Source organism: Tupaia chinensis, unplaced genomic scaffold, assembly GCF_000334495.1.
Source record: "Tupaia chinensis unplaced genomic scaffold, TupChi_1.0 Scaffold000407_4, whole genome shotgun sequence".
NCBI classification, from domain to species: domain Eukaryota; kingdom Metazoa; phylum Chordata; class Mammalia; order Scandentia; family Tupaiidae; genus Tupaia; species Tupaia belangeri.
Window position 1 is genome coordinate 5,579,198 of NW_006159912.1, and position 23,155 is coordinate 5,602,352.

Sequence of the window (23,155 nt, forward strand, 5' to 3'; positions counted from 1 at the left end):
CAGATACATATATTGAAGATGAAAGAGAAAAATGGACAACTTATAATTACAGATATTTTCCTTCATCTGGTATCCAGATGATCTCCCTTGATTCTGACAGTTTTGACAAATCAGTTTATTAAAATTGTAAATGTAACCCAGAGCTGTTTAGTGCAATACGAAGCAGAAGGTGCTTTCTCCTCACATTATATTTTGTTGTTGCATTATTAGAAGTAAATACAGCTTATATTTAAAGGACAGAGCAGCCGTTTGTTCTTCTGTGAGAAATATTTAACTTGCCACATAGTCCCAGTTGGTTTCACTGTCCCAAGACCCTCAGGATATTTTCACAGAGCTTTGACCTTGTTCGGGAGCAGAGCGCGTCTGGTCCACATGCCCATCCTTTTCTTCAACTCCTCCCCTGTCCCTTCAGGTTTTTTTCTTTTTCTTTTCTTTCTTTCTTTTTAAGAGAATTTTTTTTTTCTTTTTCTTTTCTTTCTTTTTAAGAGATTTTTTTTTTTTTTTTTTTTTTTTGCTATAAGGTACGTGTGTTTGCCAGCAAGACAGAGAAACAGAAAGCATGAAATAACCACCCCCCGCAGGGGATGGCCATGCCGCAATCCATTCTCCTCTCAGGATTTTGAGAACCCTTGCACATGTGCCTGGCATGAGTTTTAAGCCACCAGGTCTGGGACTTGGACCACGGTCGATGGTATGGGAGTCCAGCAGTGTAACCATTACACCATCTGATGGTCCCATCAACTTCAGGTTTCTAAAGGAAAAACTCATTTCATTTCCTAAACTCCCAGAAGGTATTGAGATGATATTTGAGAAAGAAATTTATCAGTAAGCAAGTTTTCATTTGGAGTATATAAACCCATTGTGGTACTAACAGATTTCAATGTAAACTCTGGAAAAGTGTGTAGCAGCGGGAAATAATGCCACGGTAGGGCAAGATGGGAATGGAGAAGCCATCTTAGACATAAGAGGAGAAATGTACAGGATGTGGAACTCTGTGCAGTCACTGAAAATAAGGAAAAGAATTCCTATCCTTTTTTATTAAAATTTGTCTTGGGCCCAGAGGGGGCATAATGGTTAAGGTGCTAGACTCCCATATAGCCAACTGCTGTTCAAGTACTGAACCCAGCAGCTTAAACTCAGGCTGGGCATGTGTGCATGTGTGCCTAAATCTCAAGAGGAAAGTGGAAAAGGGATTGCGGCATGGCCGTCACTCCTAAGGAGTGATTTCTCACTTTCTCTGTCTTTCTGGCAAGCACATGCACCCTATAGCAAAAAAAATCTCTCTCAAAAACAAAAGTCCTAAAAAAAAAAGCCCTGGGACCAGCAGTTGGCATAATGGCTATGTCGCTGGACTCCCATGTAGCTGGCCACAGTTTGAGTCCCGGACCCGGTGGCTTAAACTCATGCTGGGCACGTGTGCATGTGTGCCGAAGATCCTGAGGGGAGAATGAAGGAGAAGGGATTGTGGCATGGCCATCTGCCCTGGGGGGTGATTTCTCGCTTTCTGTCTCTCTGTTTCTCTCTGTCTCTCTGGCGAGTGCATGCACCCTATAGCAAAAAAAATCTCTCTCAAAAACAAAAGTCCTAAAAAAAAAAAGTCCTCTTTCACTGTTAGTTTTTTTTTTTTTTCCCCCATGAGAGAGAGACAGACAGAGAGATAAAGGGCATGCCCAATGGGATGCCTGTACCACAGCCCACCCCCAGCGTCAGCCAGCCTGGACCACTGGCCCACAAGTGCATGCCAGGTGTGCACTGGGAACCTCCAGGATGTGAGCCCAAGACCCCGGTATGGGTTCAGTTGTGCTGCCACTGCATCACTGTCTGGCACTAGAATTCCTTTTTTTCTGTCAACTGCTATGGAAAGTTCAGAGAGGTTATATTTCATATCTGATTTGCTTCAACTGATGACATCTTCTTTCACTATGATTTCGTTTCTCCAGTTTCCTCTTTCCCAACCATTTCTAGCCTCTGCCCAGGAGGCATCTGTAAACGAGCACATGAACCTGTGGCAAATCTTTGTGCCATGTACTATGGGCAATCTAAAGCCTATGTGCCCATTTTCAGAATTTTTTTTTTTGAGAGATTTTGGCTATAGCGCACATGCACTCACAAGAAAGACAGAGAGAGAAAGAGAGACAGAAAGTGAGAAATCACCCCTCAGGGTGGGTGGCCACACCACAATCCCTTCTCCATTCTCCTCTTGGGATCTTGGGCATGCACATACACACGCACCTGTTGTGAGTTTTAAGTTGCTGGGTCCGGGACTCGAACTGCAGTCGACTATGTGAGACCAGTGATGCAACCGTTACACCATCTGCCAGTCCCTGACTTTCTTCATTCTGTTCTTGTGTTCCTTTCACTGTTTTCTTGACGTCTTTTTCATCACATAGAGGCCATGTCTTGCAAGTCTGTTTGGGTTCATTTTTTCTTTACATAATCCAAATAATCATAAATCATGCCAAAGCCAATTGCCTTGCCATCACCAAAATGGGTTCTGAATCCAGAAACAAAGATGACATCTGGTCTGGTCTTGTACATATTCACTAATTTTTCCTGAACTTCTGTCTTAGATACTTTTGCCTTCCTTGGGTAAAGGACACCAGTGACCATTCGTTTCCTCTGAAGTAGTCGGTTGCTCATGAATTTCCTGGTTGGGATAGTTACTGTATCGTTCACAATGGCAGGATATCCATCACTACCATAATTTCAAAGTCATAATATATATGCCCTAGGGGTCGGTTGACTGCAGCCCACAGATTGTTTTTGTAAATAAAGTTTTATTAGAATACAGCCACGCTCATTCATTTCATTTTGTCCTTGCCTTCTTTCATCCTACAACAACAGAGTTCAATATTTGGCCTAAGGTGCTGTGGTCCTCTAACTCTAAATGATTTCTCATTTGGCCCTTCACAGAAAAAGTCTCCCAACCCCCAGTGGAAATTTTGACAATAGTTATATGTAGTAACAATTCTGATTTCTACTGGTGATAGTCACAGGTATTGGTATTGTTTTTTGTCTACTGTCATAGTTAATTTAAGTCCTAAATGTCATTTAGAATTTTGCAAAAGCATAAGTGTATTTTTTTTTTTCCTATCCAAATTCATGGGCTACATGAATACTATTCACAGATCCCTTAGAGGCCTGTGGATCCCAGGAGAGTAACTTCTGAATGGGATTAAAACTAAAATGGCCTTTCAACATAAAGGAATACTTCCCATTTTGAAAAAAATCTGTATCCTCTTCACTTTTGTCTCAAGTTTATGCTAATTTTCCTATAAGGGATTTTTAGGCATCAATGAAAAAGAAGTCAGCTCGTCTCTAGCATCAGGTGAATCCAGCCACTTTGCACTCTTACTGTCATGCAGCAAAGACCCACTCTAGGGGGAAAGCTAGTTCTGTCAGGTAGTGCTACGAAAACCTGAGATTTCCTGTATATGCAGTCAGCTCATTCCGCTGCCCCATTCCACTCTTCCCCTGGCGGGGGAAAGAGCCAGAATTTCCCCCCTCCATGTCTCAGGCTTTTCTTGTTCTCTCTGATATGTAACTTGACTTTTCTCATCTCGTCCCTTAATGTCCTATCAAGACATACCAGGCAATCTGACTTTGCCATTTGTGTGGCTATGATGTCCTACTCTCCAGAGACAGCTTCAAGTGTGCAGCAATAACTCATGTCCACTTAATGTGAAAATTGGTACCATCTAATAGAATCTTCGACATTGCTAACCGCACCATTCCAATAATGAAATGCAAATTTTCTAGGGTTTTTTTTTTATATTATGGTCATTTTTGGACTCTTGAGAAATAGAATATTTTCTTTGACATGAATTGAGAACTGGAAATTAAGATGCAGTGTTTTCTTAACATCATTTTAGTCTCCTTACCAGGAGCTCTAGGCTGTCTTATTTCATCTTTACAATATACTCGCAAGGTCTGTATCATCGTTACCCCCATGGTATTGCTGGAAAAATTAGATGCAGGGAGTTTGGGTTCAATACATGACAGGATTCTAGAATATATATGTGCATGTGCGTGTGTGTGTATAAATTTCTAGCTGTGAGAGAAAAGATAACCTTAAAAGTAATGAACCTTTGGGGACCAGCAGGTGGCGTGGTGGTTAAGGCATTGGATAGTCCCACATGGCCGAGCGTGGTTCAAATACCGGACCTGGTGGCTTGCTTTCTCACTTTCCCTCTCTCTCTCTCTCTCTCTGTATCTCTCTCTGTCAAATTAAAATAAATGAATGAATAAATCAAATTAAATAATTATAAAAAAAGTAAAACTTTCATTTACAGCATCAGCTCTGGTCTGAGTACATTTCTGTTATATCTAAGAGGATCCTGTAGTGGTTCAACCTTTGTCAAGAAAGAGAGTGAAGTGGCACAGCATCAGGTGGAGGGTCTAGATCACTTCCTCAGGTTCTCTTCTATGAAGTAAGAGTTTGGAAGAAGGTACCTCCCAATGCCATCTGACCACCTGTAGTTGTCAGAACAAAGGATAGTTGAGGCAGCTCAACTTGCAACGAGTTCCCAGCCTGCCTTTCAGACTAGCCATTGAAGGCAAAGGCTGGCCCGACAATAGGACCTCGGAAACCGACCAGGAAGCACTGCAGCCATTACCCCCTGCACAGAGCAGTTCTGCTGAATCAGCAAGGCTGGGGATGGTATTGATTTTTCAGATAATATTGGATGTCATCTTACTGAGACAAAATGAAGAGGATTTATGGGGAGCCAGAGCTGCACCCGGCTACAGGAGACTCAGGCTGGGGGCATCTTCTGTGCTGCCTAAAACAAGAACAAAACAGTCCCTCGTCTATGAGAGTCAGGGAAGAATGTAAACAAGCGCCTATGTTTGGGGACACAGCAGCAGCCTGGAACTTTGGAACTGCCAGAGAAACATCCAGTGGGTGAGAAGGAACACATGGGCTTCACTGAGCAATTAGTGCTGTAGATTTAATAGAGTTTGAATACTGATCTAGATTCAGCTCCGTCTCTGCTGGGCTTCCTGGACAGTGATGTGAACTGACAGCCTTACCACCTGTTGTTAATTGGACTTTGGTGCTTTCGTCTCCTGCTGTCATTTTTCATTACTGCCCTTGACTTCATTTTAGGGGAGTGGGTACAGTGGGGTGTGACCAGTCTACAGGAAGAGGGCACAGGTACAAGCCTGTGTGCACCCTCTCTTCGGTTGCTTATTTTTGGTGTTTGCACATGCCTTGAGTTAAAGCCAGTGTTTCCTTGTCCCCTTTGTTCCCTCTGTATTGAGCACTGGTCACTCCATGCTATAGCTTTGTGCTCACATTTCTGATCTCCTTCTGGATTATAAGCTCTTGGAAACAGAGGCTGAAAAGTCATCTCTCTGACCCTAGTACCAAGCTCTGTGCCTGGCACTTAGTAGGTGTTCGATAATATTTGTTGAATAGATGTTTGAAGAGTAGGCATAACTTTGCTATCCTAACTCAATCTAACCATTCACTCCTTTCAACAAAACTAGGAGGGGAGTAATCCCCACTGCAGCTTCCTCCTCCTCCACTTCTCCTCACAAAACTGCTGGTTATTTTCCTCTGAGTGTCAACAGTTCTCAAGGTTGTCCTTTCTGTTTTTCATTCCTATGACCACTACCTAGTTCGTTGCCTCGTTATTATAATTACCGGGTCTTCCTGCCTTTACTCTGGCTTTTACTTACCCTCCTTTGACACTGCTGCTTGGTCATGTCACTACCCTGTCTGAAGTCTTTCAGAGGCTTTATTAGCCCACAGTAAAAGGCTCAAGATTCTGAGCACGGCCTATAATGCCTTTCCTTGGTGTGGCCTCTGCCTGCCTCCATGTCCACAGCTCTGACCACTTCCTTCCTTGAATTTAACTTGCAGTGTCACCAGATCTCTCGTAGCTCTCCACAGTAGTCATACTGTTTGATGCCTAGAATGCCTTCTCACTTGCTTTTTCTGTTCCCACTCATACCGTGAGACTCAGCACATACATCACCTCCTTTTGGATGCCTTATCTGACCTTATCGTCCCCGTGGAAGGAAGGGAGGAAGGAAGGGAGGAAGGATGTGGAAGGAAGGGAGGGAGGAGGGAGGGAAGGAAGGGAGGAAGGGAAGCAACTAAGGTTAGTTATATGTCCTCTGGATTTTCATAGAACTCTGTGCACACCCTAACCTGACTCAAGTAGTCACTTCCATAATGTATTAAACTTCCAAGACATCTCTTCCAATTGCCTAATACCCTTGAACTCTATTGATTTTCCTTCCCAATCCTTCTCTTAAATTTGTACTAATATTGAGATAAAAGTAACAGGTACATGTGACCTTTCTTAGGATAACTGCTATTTTTATAAATCTCATCCTTGTAAAGATTGAACACTGGCCTTAGTCTATGCATGGAGAAACTTCTTGGGATTGCCAGCAACCCCAATGGGTAATCAAGAATTTGTTGAGGGGCCAGACTGTGGCATGATGGTAAAACACAATGCTCTGTGAGGCAGTTCTACATGGAAGGTTCTCAGTTCAAGTCTGGGGACCTCCCTGAGTAGAGTGGACAAAGTATGTGCCTGTGATCCAGGACTGACTGAGACTGGCACTGAGACCTGCTGAAGGTGCTCTTTTTGGCTCTTTCTCTTTGTATCTCTGTCTCTCTCATATTAAATAAATAAATAAATATTTTTAAATGGTTCAAGTGAACTTCTGATGCAGCTGCTCAGTCAGGGTAACAATTTCCTTTCTACTCAATGTAGTATGAGCAATGGAAAAGACACCACTCGCACACTGCACAGTGAGGCAATGAGCTGAAAACGGTGCTGAACCCAGTCTAAAGAAAACCAGGCATACTAGGAGGAGCATGGACTTTGAGAGATTGGCAAACTTAGGTTCAAATCCATTGTTTGGCGCTTTACTGTGCAAACTCGAACAAGGTCCTGAAAGTTCTCCTTGCCTATTGAATTTGTATAATACCTCATTCACTGAATTGTGGTAAAGATGAAATGAGTTAATGTATATTCTGTGCTTAGAAAGGTCGAAGGTGGTCAGTAATGATGGCTGCATTTGTTGGTGTTTTCCCAGTCTTGATCATCTGTCAGGAGATCATTGTGCAAAAAAATAAGAGATAAGGCTAGGTCTAATGTGCTTTCCTTTTGTTTTACTGAATTTGGCCTATCCCCGAAGTCTACCACCTTTATGCCCTGAGCTAGAATTCTGGGTGACTTCTGACTTAAGAGGTTTCAAATACCCTAGTTGTTCCCAGTTTTTTGTTTTGTTTTGTTTTTTGTATTTTTTTTAGAGGTTTTTGCTATAGGGCGCGTGCGCTTGCCAGGCAGACAGAGAGAGACAGAGAGACAGAAAGCGAGAAATCACCCCCCAGAGGGGATGGTCACGCCACAATCCCTTCTCCTCCATTCTCCTCTCGGGATCTTGGGCACGCACGTACACGCGCCCGGTGTGAATTTTAAGCCACCTGGTCCGGGACGCGAACCACGGTCAACTACGTGGGAGTCCAGTGACATAGCCATTACGTTAACTGCTGGCCCCTTCTGTTTTCAGACAGTTGAGGAAAACACAAAAAGACCCAAATTCCTGTATGTGGAAAAGCAATGTAATACACCGGAGTTCTGGTCTTGGCTCCCTTCTGGATACCTCCCTTAGAATCTCTGCTTTAGAGTGATCAGGATCACGTGAAGTTAGCATATACATGGAACTTTCTGGTGGATGTGCTATTTTTATTTCTTTATGGATACTTTGATTACAGTTAAAACATTTTGGCGTTATAATGTTTTTTGATTCTAACATTTGTTTGCCAGGCTTCAGGTATCAATGCAGCTAGTAGAGAATAGCAAGACTTTTTTCTTTTTAAATGAAAATAAAATTCACCTTAGTAGGTAGAAATTAACTCAGTAATACCAGACGGTAATTTTGAAATACAATTCAAGAAGCTCTTTCCTTTAAACGATTTCTTTGAAAATAAACCCATAGGCCCAGCAGGTGGCATGGTGGTTAAGATGCTGGACTCGTTCATGGCCGATTGTGGTTCAAGTCCTGGACTTAGCGGCCTGCTTTCTCACTTCCTCTTTCTCTCTTGGTGAGCACACATGCTCAGTAGCAAATTTTTAAATAATAATATGATAAATAAAATTAAATAAGAAATTCTTTCTTTTCTTTTCTTTTTTTTTTTTTTTAAATAGGTTTTTGCCTTAGGGTGTGTGCACTTGCAGGAGAGAAAGGGAAAATGAGAAATCAACTCCCAGGGGAGATGGCCACACTGAAATCCCTTCTCTGTTCTCCTCCCAGGATCTTGGGCATGCACTCACACACGCCTGGTGTATGTTTCAAGCCACTGGGTTCAAGACTCAAACCACAGTTGGCCATGTGGGAGACCAGCGACTTAACTGCTACCCCATCTGCTGGTCCCCAAATAAAGAATTCAAAGAAGCCCATAGATATTATTAGCTTTTGATCATCAGTACTAGCAGTCATCCCCTAATGGAACTTTGGGATTTTCCCCAGGCTTCAGTAAAATGATTATTTCTAACTGCGTGTGACTTTCTGGAAACAGCTATGAGGTCTCTTGACCAGTTTGGCAGTAGAACCTTAGAGCAAATTTTTCCAGCTTCTGTGATGCTCTTAAAGGGTTGTCAAGAGAATCCTTCCACTGAGTCCTTGTGGTCTTCTTTTACTTCTTTCCCCACAAGCCATGGAATTAGACACAGAGGCGCAAAGGCCTAGCACAGTGCAAGTCTCGTGTCGGCACTGCTGGGAGTTACTCTCCTCCCTACCCTCAGGAAGAGCATGCCACAGTTCTCCATCAGCCAAGGGATTCCTCTGGGACTGAATTATCTGTAGTTTTCCCTCTACTCCTACTAGCATTTACTAGAGTTTTATTGATACTTAAGATCACTGAGCGTAATCTCAAAGGAGAACCTAGCCCATTGTTTTTCTACAATTGCATTTACCACAACTGCAGGTACAATAAATGTTGAATTCTTTCTTGTTATCTTCTAGCCAACATGTAAGAGGCCCCCTTTAAATATCTTCTTATGTGTTTGGTAAAATAGGAATACTCAATGGGATTTTGCCAAAATAAATTAGTATTTAGAAATAAAAGTTACTATATGATATAATCTGAGAAACTGTACAGAGGCCTCTAATTAGTTTCATGTCCAAGTGCTCTCCGTTGTATTGCTTTTCCCCCAGTGTTCTAGAAAGGGTTACATTCCTAAGTAAGAACTTAATGGCAGTTCAGGAAATAACCAAATTAAAAGTATCTAACTCAAACTTTAAAGTTTTTTGTAAGACCTATTAGATGCTTCGATATGACCTATGTAAGATACATAGCAAAACATCTGATGCATAGGTACAGATGTAATACATACAGTGTTATATGAGCAACTCCAAACAATGTACCTTTGTACTGTTGAGACTTAAATTTCCAAGCACTAATTAAATTGAGCGGATAAATAATCTATTTCATTCGATTACTTTTTTTTTTTTTCAATCTATTCAGCGAACCTTTGGAAGAGAGCTGTGTGTGGGCCTCCTAAAAGGGGACCTGGGAATTTGGGTCAGAAACTAGACTGGCCGAGCAGTGGAGTTTATGCATCACTGTGCTGTAAACAGCAGGACGGGTACAACTGGCCAGGGCCTGTGAGTGTGGCTGAGTATGCAGGGACTCCCAGTGTTGTTGTTTATGCCATTGGCAAATATTTCTCCTCCAGCCTTCAGCTAGTTTATAGCATTTCATTTTACAGCCCATCATGATGATAGTAACCAACCCCAGAAAAACATCAACAAGCCTTTAGAAACCATAGTGTTGGAGGATGAATGTGACCCCAGAGACCTCTGTTCCATCCCTCCCCAGCCCATCACACACACCCCCACGGTCCCTCTAAGGCTTGGTGGATTTCTCTAGCCAAAGTGATTGCCATGGCCCTTGGGTCAGAGGAGGATATGTGGAGAGATTTTTCTAAACACACACATATAAATGTTGAGAAATAGCACTCTGAAAAAGCAAGAGTCATACACAGACCCCAGCCCCTCTCTGTGAGTAAGACAAAAGGCAGCGTGATCTATAAATACAGTAAAGTGCCTTGAACCGATGAGTCTGCAGAGGGCAGGGGGAGGGGCGAGGTGGGTAAAGGGAGGCAGGAAGGCGGGCTCTGTGACACCAAGCAAGCCCTCTCCCTTCAAACAGCCTCCTCAGACATTTTCCATTCTTGAACAAGGAAACAACAATTACATTTAAGTTGCATTGGTTAAGAACAGAAAAATATAACTTGGCACGAGCTCCCATCCTGGCCTTTTAGAACGGATTGGTCTGTAACACCATACTAAGTCTGTTTTCTATCAGTGGTTCCTAGCCAGCTTATTAAACAGATTTATACAATGAAAGAATCTAATAACAGAAACATTCACCTCCTTTATTACTTGGCATTATTTATGGTTTGAGTTTTTTCAGCTACTTTTTTATGCACTGGAATCTGCCAACATTATACTTATAAAGTTTATGTACTAAAGCATAAGTTGGTTGGGGGAGTAGTGTGCGTGTCTCCTCTCTCCAGCCGTGTGGCCTCCCCCAGCTGAGACTGTGAGGATCTGTGTGTCCCATCCTCTGAGTGTTTTAGCATGGAATCTTCTTTCCTCTAGCAGATCATGATTCCTAGTTCTAGATTCAGACAAGGGTTTGAATTTGTTGTTCCCTACAAGGACTAATGCTCCTTTCAACCTTGGGTTATGGACAGAGGGGAAGAGGACCTTAGCCTATCAGAGAGTGCTTATAAGGGAATGAGATAATCTCTACTGCTTTGCAAATAGCTCTCAAAAGTTTAAAAATGGGAAGGATATCAAGAGTGTCCTTTATCCTCCGCGTTCTTTCTAGGATAATGAAGGTAGTGGCGGAGTAGTGTAAATGTTTTGAGAACTGGCATGAGCAGATAAAAATGCTTGAGTTCTCAACTCTAGTGTCACTTGCCAAGTTGTCCTTTTGTAGAAGAGGTAGCAGGGAGGGAGCCACTTAAAGGTGTATCAAACTATGGACCTGAAGTGTGTGTCCAAGGGGTCATGGCATGACAGTGAGGCCCTGATCGTTCCCTGCCTCACTTACCTTCTGCTTCCCAGCGTTGTCATAGTGTGAAAGAATACATTCAGCCCTCTGTATCCTCTGGTTCCACATCAGTGGACACAGGCGATGCAGCCGGCCAGCACCAATTGTGAAATGAAAGAGGTGGCTGCCAAAAAGAGAGATACTGAGGAAGTTGATGCACATATTGCAGTGTCCTTTTCACTTACCTCCCATGCCAAGATTACTTATAAGGAAGGTAAAGATGATTTAAAGTTTAGGGGACGGGGCCGGCAGATGGTGTGGTAGTTAAGGTGCTGGACTCCCACATGGCCGACTGCTATTCAAGTCCTGGATCTGGTGACTTGCTTTCTCACTTTCTCTCTCCCTCTGGTCAGATTAAAAAATTACAATAACATGTACAATTAAATAAATAGTTATTTTTTTAAATAAATAAAGTATGGGGAGGATGTGCGTATGATATATACAAATACTACGCCAAGTCATATCAGGGACTTGAGCACCTGCAGATTTTGGTGGGGGTGGGGGTGGGGGCAGCGCTGGAATCAATCTCCCAAAGAAACCAAAGGACAGCTATTGAACTTTGATTTGTTTGTTTTCCCTGAGTTTTCAGCTCAGATTCATCTCCTTTCCTGAAGTGTGTCCTCCTTCCCAGGGAAAACACACACATACGAAATGCACTCTAAGCAAAGTCTGGAGCTGGAGAGGTGATCACAGGTGCTTTGGGATTGTGAAGTAGCCACTGTGGCCTGAGTGTGGGTTTATGGGTGGAGAAAGAACTACAGAATACCAAAAGGGAGCAAGGAGCCTCCCATGAATCTACACACCCTTGTGAGAAAGGCCTATAAAGTCAAATGGCAATTTGTGTAAGGAAGCCATAAACACTAGCAAATGAGAATGTCAACGACTCAAGATGAAGGTATAAAATTCAGGGAAAGACTTAAGCAATTTTTCTTTCAAAAGTCGCAGCATTTAGGCTACCACCTTGTGTTTCCTTAGTAAGGAAGCTGTATTGCAGCCATGTGACAGGAATTTGTTGTTGCCTTCCATATGGCAAATAATAATAAATGCAATAATTTAGAAACTAATGAATAAGTGGAACTTGCCATGGACTTGGTGGGTGAATGGATCGAAAGAGATCACATCTTCTCTCTCCCAGCTCCCATCTTTCTAACTCTTCCTCCCTGCTGTGCTTTTATGCATATACACATCTATATCTTTGGCCCACTAACTACTATTTTGAAGGATCCTTTGAGTAATCTAGAATGACACTATCTAAAAGACTCTCCAATCTCTCTCTAGCATGCATGTCAATCATCTTTGAGAGACTAATATTTCTTGCTGAGTCCAGATATTCAGCCAAGCTATGAACCAACAGCTGGAGGTGCAAGAGACATGGAGAGGAACACCTCCATCCCCTCCCTTCTCAGGGCTCACAGTCTTATTGTCGAGACTGGTGTACAAGCTGACCACGGCAGCAGCAGAGACAATGACAGAGAAAGGACTGCCCATTCTGTTGGCCTGTGTGTGTGGAGAGCGACAGCAGGAAGGCAGGTAGAATGCAGAAGAGGGAAGGCTATGTTCCGAATAGCTTATGAGGATCTTCTAGGACATCAGTAGCAGTTTAGCTCAGTAGGGAAGAACTTGGACCCTGGAGCAATCCACTTTGACTTCACATTCCAGCTCTACCTCTTACCACAGATGGTAAACCTGTGTCACCTTGCACACGTTACATACCCTCTTTGTGCCTCAGTTTCTTCATTTGTAAAACAGTATACCTACATCCTAGGGTTGTTGTGAGGATTCAATGAACTAACAAGTGCAGAGCACTTCAAATACTGCCTGCCCACCCCATAAAAAATACTGCCTGGCAGTAAATGCCATGTAACTATTTGACATTATTATTATTTCCACATATATTGTGTGAATGTATATGAGTATGATATCTCTTCTTTTTTATTATGTCAGAAATAATCTATTATACAATACCAAATGCCCAACTTACTTTCTATAGCAGCACATGTAGATTTACCTTAAGACTGATTTTTTAAAATTATTTACTTAATTTTATTTATTATTGTTACTTCATTTTGCTATAGGGCACATGTGCTCACTGGACAAGAGTAATCCATCAGGTCTGGGACTCAAGCCATAGTCAGCCATGTGGGAATCCAGCACCCCTACCACCTTGCCACCTGCTGTCCTGAAACTGATCTTAAAACATTTTTTGTGAGAGAGCACGTGTGTGCACACATGTGTGTTACAGAAAAAAAGGGAGAGAGAGATGAGCATGCTGCACAGGGTCAAGTCATGCCCCGACCCTCTTCCTCCAGTGCTCCAGCCCTTCAGCCTGTCGAATCTTGTTCACCTGCATGTGTGCCCAACATGTTTCAGATTGACCAGGCCTGGGATTCAAACCACTTTTTGTGGGATCCAGCTTCTCTCATTCAAAAGAAAAAATGTATTAAATTTTATTCATAATTACTATTTTTGAATTTGACTGGAGAAAGAAAGTGAGAAAGCAAGCCACCAAGTTCAGGAGTAGAACCGTGGTCAGCCAAGTGCGAGTTCAGCTCCTCAACCACTATGCCACCTGTTGGTCCCAGGGATACAGCTTCTCTTGAGTAGCATGTTACCACTGCACCAAAGAGTTGGCCCTATCTTTTTTTTTTTTTTTTGAGAGGTTTTTGCTACAGGGCGCATGCACTCGCCAGACAGACAGAGAGAGACAAAGAGACAGAAAGCGAGAAATCAGCCCCCATGGGGGATAGCCACGCTGCAGTCCCTTCTTCTCCATTCTCCTCTCGGGATCTTGGGCATGCACGCACACACGCCCAGCGTGAGTTTAAGCCACTGGGTCCGGAACTCGAACCACGGTCAACTACGTGGGAGTCCAGCGACATAGCCATTACACTAACTGCTGGTCGCGAGTTGGCCCTATCTTAAGACTGATTTAAAATCAACTTCCTTTTCATAAATTTTTTAAACTAACCCCATTAGAAGCTAGAACTGTATATGATGGCACCTCTCCAAGATTGAATTTTGCTATGGTTGATAGAGTTACATCCCACACAGTCCAAATTTGGGACCCCAATTTTGGCTGTTTTGATTTATGAAAAAAAAATAGGTATTTGTTTAAGTCCGTATTAGGTCATGTCATTCACTGTTTGGCAAAATTAGTGTGTACTCCTTTCTAGGCTGATTGAAGAACTTGTAGGTTGTTGTACTTAAATCCCCATAAGTTGGGCACAGTGGCACATGCTTGTGATCCCAGCTACTTGGGGTGCTGAGGTAGGAGGATCATGAATTCTAGGCCTGCCTAGTCAACATAGCAAGACCCTATCTTTAGAAATAAGACAAAACAGGAATACAGAGGACCAAAGGGAACTTGGTGTCCTGTGTTTAAGTGATACATTTTAAAAATTATTTTATTTAACTTTATTCATTTATTTATTTATCTATCTATTTATTTTAATTTGACCGTGGCGAGGGGTGAGAAAGCAAGCCACCAGGTCCAGGAATCGAACCACGGTCAGCCATGTGGGAGTCCAGTGCCCTTAACCACCACGCCACCTGTCGGCCCCTAAGTGATACATTTTTAGGTTAGGTGTAAAGTAAGTAGGTCACTTCACATCTCAGCTTCGTAAGGCTCGTACTTCTGCATATCGTTGTGGTTTCTGGGTATACTGTTTCAGAAACCAAGCAGGAGCAGAAAGTCTTTTGAACTCTTGCTCCTAAAACATGGGCCCCTAAGAGGTGTTGGCCCTTGCCAAGTCACAGTGTTCTCCTTGATTCACCCCTTGGGTTACAAGTGGATCCAGCTCTCAGTAAGGTGAGTCTTGGATTCTGCAGATTGTGATTATTTGGTGACTTAGACAGACAGGTCCATTAGACAGGTCTGTCCACGGAAGTGGAGGATAGCACAGGAAAAGTGGTACCAGCCCAGATCGGTTTTCTAGTCTAGTGGATACCAGTCCCCCCAGGCAGATACCCCATATAATTCGCGTCTAGTTCTGAAGTGGCTGAAGTGGTTGGCGCACTGCAAATTGACACTGACCTTGGCTATGTTGGTGGGGTAATTGGACTTTCAGGATGAACTCCCTGAACAATCTCGCCACTGTGGCTGGCACAAACAGGCTTTTCTTTAGCAGCAGACGTTCATGTCTTCTTGCTCCAACTTTTTTTTCTTGAACAAACATATGTATTGTGGCCAATGCAAGGAAAATCCCACTCACCATTTTGATCTGAGTTGCTTCTGTCCTGGAACAATAGTCTAGTGTACCAGGGGCTCTCCAGAATCTGGTTTCCATGCCCGGGTCTCGTTTTGTGAATCTCCTTGGAAGACCCTAAGGCCAGGAAGCCACCAATATTACTGAAGGACCTCCTACCAACCGCTGTGACTTCAGTAGCTTTGTATATGATGGCTTCTGTTTCCATGGCTGGAGGGTGAGATTCAGCGATGGCTTCAGGGTTATGTTGGGAAAATCCCCAAATCAAAGAGCTTTCTAAATGCCTGTGTTTCCTCCCTCCTTCATAACTCAGATGGGCATAACCAACAACTTGCATTCCTCTTTGAGCACCGTCCTCATCCAGGTACGAAAAATGTGTCTCCTGGTGCTGCATCCTAGAGAATAAGCAGTGTCTGAGTGTCAGGTCCGAAGTTCCACACATCTTTAATCTGGGTGATCTCCCCAAAATTCTCTGAGGTTTTTAATCCCTGATTCAGTGGCATTAATCGACAACACTATTCTGTGATAGGCTTAGACTACCCAATGATGAACAAAACAGGCAGTCTTTGGATTAATGGAGGCTACTGCGAGGTAGAAAAAGTAGTTGCTGTTCTTTCTTTCGAAGAGGAAACTGACATTCCAAGAATCAGTACTTTCTCAAGGCCATACTGCTTGTTAAGGGTGGAGCCACAATTTAAACGCCTGTCTGACTCCAAAGACTGTCCTTCTGCTGTGCCATACCACCTTCCTATAGGAAGTTTAATCTGTGGTTCTACTTAAAATATGAGGAAACATCTGGAATATTCGTTTTCAACCACATTTCAGACACACAAAGTGGAGTCTAAGGAATAGCCCAGTTGGCTCCTCTCTGAGAGTGGGTAACAGTAGAGAGGAATTGCTGATCTCAAGCATTTTGTTACCAGAATAACTCCACAGGAGAGGCCTGGCTGAACTGGGATTTGTGTGGGCCAGACAATGCAAGGGATTTATTTCCAAAGTCGGAGTACAGAACTTGGATTCTAGTCCAGTGCAGCATCCTCCCTCGAGTCCTGCTTGCTGAAGAGCTGCAGAGTCTGGCTGCGGACTTTCCGGCCGGGGATAGAGCCCCACAGTGCCGAGGCAGTTAACGATTAAACAAGAAGCAGCCTTTGGCTACAAACCTAATGGTTTGGGTTCCAGGGCACAGGATAAAAATACACAACTGGAAAGGCAAGCTCCCAATTAAGGGGAAGAGCTCGAGCAGGAGATGCTCCGGAGCAGTGTAGCCAGTGACCACATGCGGGCCTGCTGTCTCCTCAGACGGCCTCGCTCTCCCAGCCCCATACTTAGCCTTGGCTCCAGAACGCTGTGGGGGAAATCAGCTGGCAGCACACGGGCTTTTTCTCTTTTCCATTCAAAGAAAATCTCGCTTGCCTTCAGCCCCACAAATTATCTTGCTTGAGTTTCAGAAGTAGAGGGGTCATTAGAGATCTTCTAACCTAGTCCAGCCCCCTGGTTTCATGCCATGGAAACTGAGGCTCAAGTAGAAGAAGTGGCTGGAGTGCAGTCACCTGGTCAGTTAGGGCAGGGAAGAGATTAAAGTTCCTGTCTTCGGATGGCCATCGTCCCCTCTCCGCTCTGTTACTAAGCCGGCACCATTTGGCAGCTCACACCTCTTTCTTTTGCTCCCCCACAAGCGCGCTCTGTCCTCCTCTTTCACAGGAAAAGATACTAAGGCCCAGGGTGTAAGCAACGCCCACAGAACTGAGGAGAACTGATGCCAGAAAGGGAACCACAGAATCCCGACTAGCCGGCCTGGGCCTTTGCCGCCTGACCACATTCCCTCTCTAAGAACATGTTGTGGGAGGACTGGGTTTGGCCCCTTCTGAGCTCCGAGCCTGCAGCGGCCCTCCTAATGACTCTACGGCTCCTGGCTTCCTCTTGCCACCACGTTCCCTTCCACCGCTGCCTGGGACAACCTTACAACTAAAGTGACTTCGAGTCTTGCCAAGACAAGCCCAAGAGTTACTCTCAGACTCAAGTTCTTGCCAAGCCCGAAATAGTAATTGCCTGAAGGGTTCCAAAAAGCTGGGCTTTATCTGCAGCAGAGACTTAGTAAATCAAAACACAGGTCTTATCTCCCTCTTCTTTCCTTGCTGTTGTGTGGTCTCCTAAATGAAAAATGTTACCTAATTGCCTGAAACAGCTGGCCTGATGTTTAATTATTTCAGCTTACTAACCTGGTATTCTGGGCCAGTAAGCGGTACACAGGGACTGGATAATGCTCTTTACAGATCCTCCTGGTCCAGGTTTCCTTTGTAAAAGCTGTTGATTTCAGCCGCCAGAGGGAATTCCACATTTGAATGCCACTAGTAAGAACTGCGTTTGTCTGATGTTGGAACTCCTCCTCACTCATCTGAGGAACAGTTTGCTTAGAAGTACCTTTAATCCTCTCCCAAACATTCCAGCAGCATGCCCTTCTGCACTCCTGCACAACTCACATGCACTTTGCTCCGAGGCTCAGTCTGACCCTCAGCCCTGCAGTCTCACTGAAGGCAGAGCTTCCCAGATAGCAGACATCCATGGAAAGGGCAGCACGGTGGTTTTCACTGGAGAATGACAGAGCAGGATCGTGGGCCCACGAACTCCAGCGATACTTTGCTGCCTCCTCCCTCACCTGGAGGACTCTGCAGCCTCTTCCCTCCATGACCTCCCCATAAGGATCCTGGATTCTGACCTGGCCAAGTGACTTGCAGTTCCCTGAGCCTTTTATGCCCTCATGCCTTTGCTTATGTTAGTCCCCAAGATGTCCCAGTAAGACTCCCTTCTCATCTCCTTTTGCAACCCATCTACCCAGTTCCACCTACTTCTCTTTCACCTCAAATAGCAACACCTTTGCACAGCCTTCTCCTTAATGCCTTGGTAGGCTCAGAGGGTCCCTTGGCTAGTGTCTTAAACTTAGCTCCATGGCCCACCTATTTCCTTCCCTAGTTCACTGAACTTCTTCAACACTAGGACTTTATCTTTTCATTTGTGATTCTTCATTGCTTAGAAAGTTGTCTATTATGGAGCAGGTGCTTAGGAAATATGTGCTGGGCCAGTGTTGTAACCCTGTTAAGGGAACCAGATCCGACTTTGCCACCTTCAGTGTGAATCCCAGATCCCATTGTTTGAAAAATGCACTGGGGGGGGACCAGCAGTTAGCGTCATGGCTATGTCACTGAACTCCCATGTAGTTGACCACGGTTCAAGTCCTAGACCCAGTGGCTTAAACTCATGCCGGGCACGTGTGCATGTGTGCCCAAGATCTCGAGAGGAGAATGGAGGAGAAGGGATTGTGGCATGGCCATCCCTGGTGGTGGTGGGGGGGGTGATTTCTCACTTTCTGTCTCTCTGTCTTTGTCTCTCGGGTGAGCGCATGCCCCCTGTAGCAAAAACCTCTCCCCGCCAAAAAATTGCACTGGGCATCTGTGCATGCCCCAAATCTCCACAGAATAGAGAGATGGAGAAGGGGTTACAATGTGACCCATTGAGAGTATGTTTTCTCCCTCTCCCTTTCTGCATCTCTGGCAAGTGCATGTTACCTCTGCCAAATTTTTTTTAAAAAGGAAATATGTGCTAATGGGAAGGAAGTATGTTTTGAAGAAGAATCTAAGAAGTCATTCTTGGAATAGCAGAAGATATGGTTTTATAATTTGTGTATGCTACATAAGGTATGTATGATTAAAAAGAAAGAGAGACAAGCAGATGGCATAATGATTATGTTGCTGGACTCCTACATGGCCGACTGTGGTTCAAGTCCTGGACCCAGCAGCTTGAACCTCATGATTGGCACACATGGGTATGTGCCCAAGATCCCCAAAAAAAGAATGGAGGAAAAGGGATTGCAGCATGGCCATTCCCCTAGGGGGTGATTTCTCACTCTTTAGTTCTCTGTCTCTGTCTCTCTGGTGAACTTAACATGCCCTATAGCAAAAAACAAACAAACAAACAAACAATATATATATATATATATATATATATATATATCCAAAAGAAAAAGAAAAGGAAGAAGGGAAGGAAAGGGGGAAGGAGAGGGAGAGAATAAGTAGAAAATAGATACGGCGTTTTCAGAAAAGGAAGCCATGTCTTTGGAGTGGCATGGCCCCTTCTCTTAGTCAAACATCTGCCTAGGCCGACGTGCAGGACAGTGTATGCTGTGTTGGATTCCTCAGGGTAACGTGCAACAATTCCTGCCATTTAGGTTTATTAAATTAACAGTTTCAATTTAAATTATGTTTAGCTGTTTTCTCCCTAAGGAATTCCTCATGTATTTGATCGATTTTTACGGAAGGCTTACCCCAGCTATGGCCCGTCCTTTGTGAAACCATTGCCATGTGATCTGATGTTCCTTTTTCTCATCAGACATGATGATAGCGTAGAGTTTGGGAGACTCGTATATTCTTGTGTGTGCCCCATACAACAATTGCTTTCACTGTTTTGTTTTCTTAAAAAATTTAGGCTTCTAAAGCGTAGTGTTTTTTCTCTGAATTTAATATATTTCTGCATATATCCATTATATTATATTTAACTATTTCCCCCAGGTCGTTGACCGATTTTTGCATCTCATTGCCAGGCTTTTAAGAGGCCACTGCTCCCATTTCTTCAGCCATCTTCACTAGCAGAGGACAGAACAGAAGGGCCAGTGAGGGAGGGAACTCTTCTCCAGATCCCACCTCATATGTGTACAACGTAAAACATTGTAAAGGCAACTTTGCCTGAATAACAGGTGACATGCTTTCTTTACCGCTCCTGAGTAAAAAGTCTTCCTCAAATACTGCCTGTGAGCCAGTGCTGAGAGTTAAGCCTGATGAATTAGATGGTTCTTGGCTTTCAGGCCTGGACCTGGGAGGTGCAGCTCTGAGTGACCTGGAGGTCTTCATCGATAGTAGGGTGATTGGGACCCTAGAAGCGGGTTCTGTGTCGAGATCTGGGCTGATGGGCTGGCTGGTAGTGGGGCCTCCATGTCAGGTTGGGAATCCAGCAAGGCCCCTTTGGGTGGGGCAGGAGAGGCATGAATGACAGGGCAAGGGACAGCCTTGTTCCTAGAGACCTGAAGCTGATCAAGGCAGGGACCCAATGTGTAGGTTGGAGGACTGGTTTTCAGGGATAGGACAGAAGTCTGGTTACTAGAGCATGGCCACACTGTCATAGCCAGCCAAGGGCCCTGCCACAGGGACCTGGTGTGGAATCTCCTCCCTCCACCCACCTCAGGGGAGACTGGGACAGAGAGTCCAGGGAGGTCTGAGGTTGGAAGGAACCAGGCACTGCATGGCAGAATGCCCCGACTGAGACTGTGCTGGCAGGCCTGGCTGCCAACCCAACAGTGAAGGGACGGCAAGGGCTGTGTTGTGCTGCAGGTGTCCCAGGACATGGACAGCAGCAGCGAGACCTGCCTCCTACCCCTCTGCTTCTCTCCTGCCTCCCTCACACCCGGAGTCAGGCCTGGCTGATAGGGACACAGACCCACGAAGAACGATGTCTTGGAGAGTGGCTCAGCTCACTGGGGCCAGTCCTTCCTGCAAGATGCAGGCTGTGACCAGGGAATTCCACCCAGGCAGGAACAGGCGTTCCAGGGGAAACTGACTTTCCTACATTTGACCCTTCAGCCTCGGGCTCCAGAACCTGCAGTGACCTATCTGTGTTCCTCGGTGGCAACTTCTCTCCCGTCTTCCTTTCCTATTTTTGTAACCAGTTTTTCTCGACGCCCACCCAGACAGCACCATCTCCCTCTCCCATTGTCATCAGCAGCCACACCCTCCTCTCTCCCTCCATCTGGCAAACGTGGACACTCCTAAGTGTCCCGTAGCATTGACAGGAGATGCACAGCTTAATAGCATGTTCAGCTGCAAGTGGACCAGAGGTCATTTCCCATATTTCTCCCCACCCGGCCTGTGGGGAGGCCACAGACTCATGTTGAGGTTCTGAGGAACGCTCCTGTTTCCAGCCAGATTTGTCCACCTGCAACTTTGTGCTGGTGTTAGCAGTTTCATCTCCCGTTATTAGAGTCCAGCTGCAGTGCCTTTGAAGTGGGTCCTGTAATGTTAAATGTTAACTCTAATTTCTTGGCCTTGGCTGGGGAGTGCATTCCTCCTTGGTGGCACGACACTAACTACGGTTAGATGGGCTGTGTTCTAGCTGACCACCTCAGCGCTTGCTTTTGCTCCCATGGTGACAAAGAAAGAGCTTTATATCATGCATTGTGAAACTCAGGTTTTAACCTGGTTATGCCAAGAAGTTGTGTGGCCTTGAGAAAGCCTATTCTTTTCTGTAATCCTTCTTTTCCTGCCTTGTAAAATGCTAGATACAAGGGCTGGAAGAGCTCTAAAGCCCATTCCACCTGTGTACCTGTGATTCTAAGATTCAGAGAATGCACAGCGGTTTCTCCCTCTGCCTCAATGAGCAGAGGGAGAGCCCCTCCCATGATGCCTCTCCATGTGCACTTCCCCGTGGTGGCCAGGATCTGGGACTACGGGTCAGGCGTAGACAACCTGGGGTCATTCTGACCATTTGAACTTGAAATCCTCAGAGAGTTGTTTACTCTAATAAAGGGCATAATATCGGAGATATGACACCCCCTATATCAAACTCTATCATATTAAGGAAACCTTAGAACTCAGATCTACAGTCCAGCTTGATAATTTACAATTCTGCTGGGATTAGTATGAGAAATAATTATATCTATTTATTTATTCCACTGTCAGAATGTTGATGCTAGGTTTTCATACTGTCTTGTCACTAAAAAATTGTAATTAAATAATATGTCAAATGTATTGATCATATTCTTATAAATTTGTTTGATGTGCTGCAAAGGCCTTTTGTTGTTACAGTATATCACAAGATTAAATTCAAAAGTTTGCCAGGCCATCTATGTCTGTTTGAGATATTTTTCCCCTTGAATAAACCACATTTTTTTGATGACTTGTCATTTTGACATTAACGAAAGTAATTTCCTTGTCCTCCCTAGTATAGTACTGTATCTCTTTTAGCCTTTGGTTAGATTAAATAGGTATAATGACATTAGAATGAAAAATAATATGTATTTTTGAAGGTAGATTTTAAATTTCCTTTTGTGCATCAACTCAGAATTTTTTCAGAGAACAGTCTATTTTTTCTATGCATTGATTAAAAGGTTTGCAGTGGAATCTAAATTCAGGTCTCTTTTACTCTAAAGCCCCCCTTTCTTTAAAAAAAAAATGTTTTGCAGAGGTTTTTGCTATAGGGTGTGCCGGGGTCCAGCCTCGGCGTGGGTGGGTTATCTCGACGAAGGCAGCAAAGGTGAACAGAAGACAGAGGCCTCGATGCCTTTTATGCACGTCCTATGCCGGACACCCCTCAGAGATCGCTCTCTGAGAAGTGACGACTGCTAGGAATCATCGTGCGTTTTTATTGAAAACGTGTTACATGCAAGTAAACGGAGAGGGGCTAGTGTTTCAATTAACAGCTCATGAAGTTTTTAACAATAGAGAACAAAGATTCTATTCAGGGTTGGATTAAAGGTGGGTCTAGTGCAATTTTTATTTAGGGGTGGATTAAGGGTGGGTCTAGTGCAGTTCCTCAATTGTAGGTGGGTCTCCATGGAATGCAGTTTTGGGAAAGCGGTTCTGGTAAGTAGATGCGGTGCATACACTCAGGATGTATAGGAGAGCTATGCAATTCTTTTATAGTAGTAAATTGGGGAGTCAGAGGGGGGTCGTTTCCCAGTGAGGCTGCCTCAATTTTCTGGAGCAAATAGCAAGCAGCCTTGCTGACATGCTAACTGACCCAAGCTTTGTTCCAAGGTCGGGGGGTGTACAACAGTAGCCTTGCCAACGTGTTGATCCGACCGGAAGCGGAGCTCAAAGGT

At 44.3% G+C, this 23,155-nt stretch overlaps 1 protein-coding gene across 4 annotated transcripts in view; it reads right to left on the reverse strand.

The window, feature by feature from the left end:
• LOC114008879 (uncharacterized) overlaps positions 1-17,704 on the reverse strand; it is a 40,165-nt gene extending 22,461 nt beyond the window's left edge. For 2 of the 4 annotated variants that reach the window (XR_003550369.1, XM_027774177.1), the window contains exons 1-2: positions 17,511-17,704; positions 11,087-11,210 (exon numbers count right to left, since the gene is read on the reverse strand). Coding sequence is in view for 3 of the 4 variants with exons in the window: in XM_027774177.1 (XP_027629978.1) it covers positions 11,087-11,210; positions 17,511-17,686 (300 nt within the window). In the remaining variant the exon portion in view is untranslated. Of the gene's footprint in view, positions 1-11,025; positions 11,211-14,599; positions 15,687-17,510 lie in introns of those variants that run through there. The other 2 variants (XM_027774176.1, XM_027774175.1) reach the window with 2 other exon arrangements.
• Between the last annotated feature and the right edge of the window lie 5,451 nt (positions 17,705-23,155).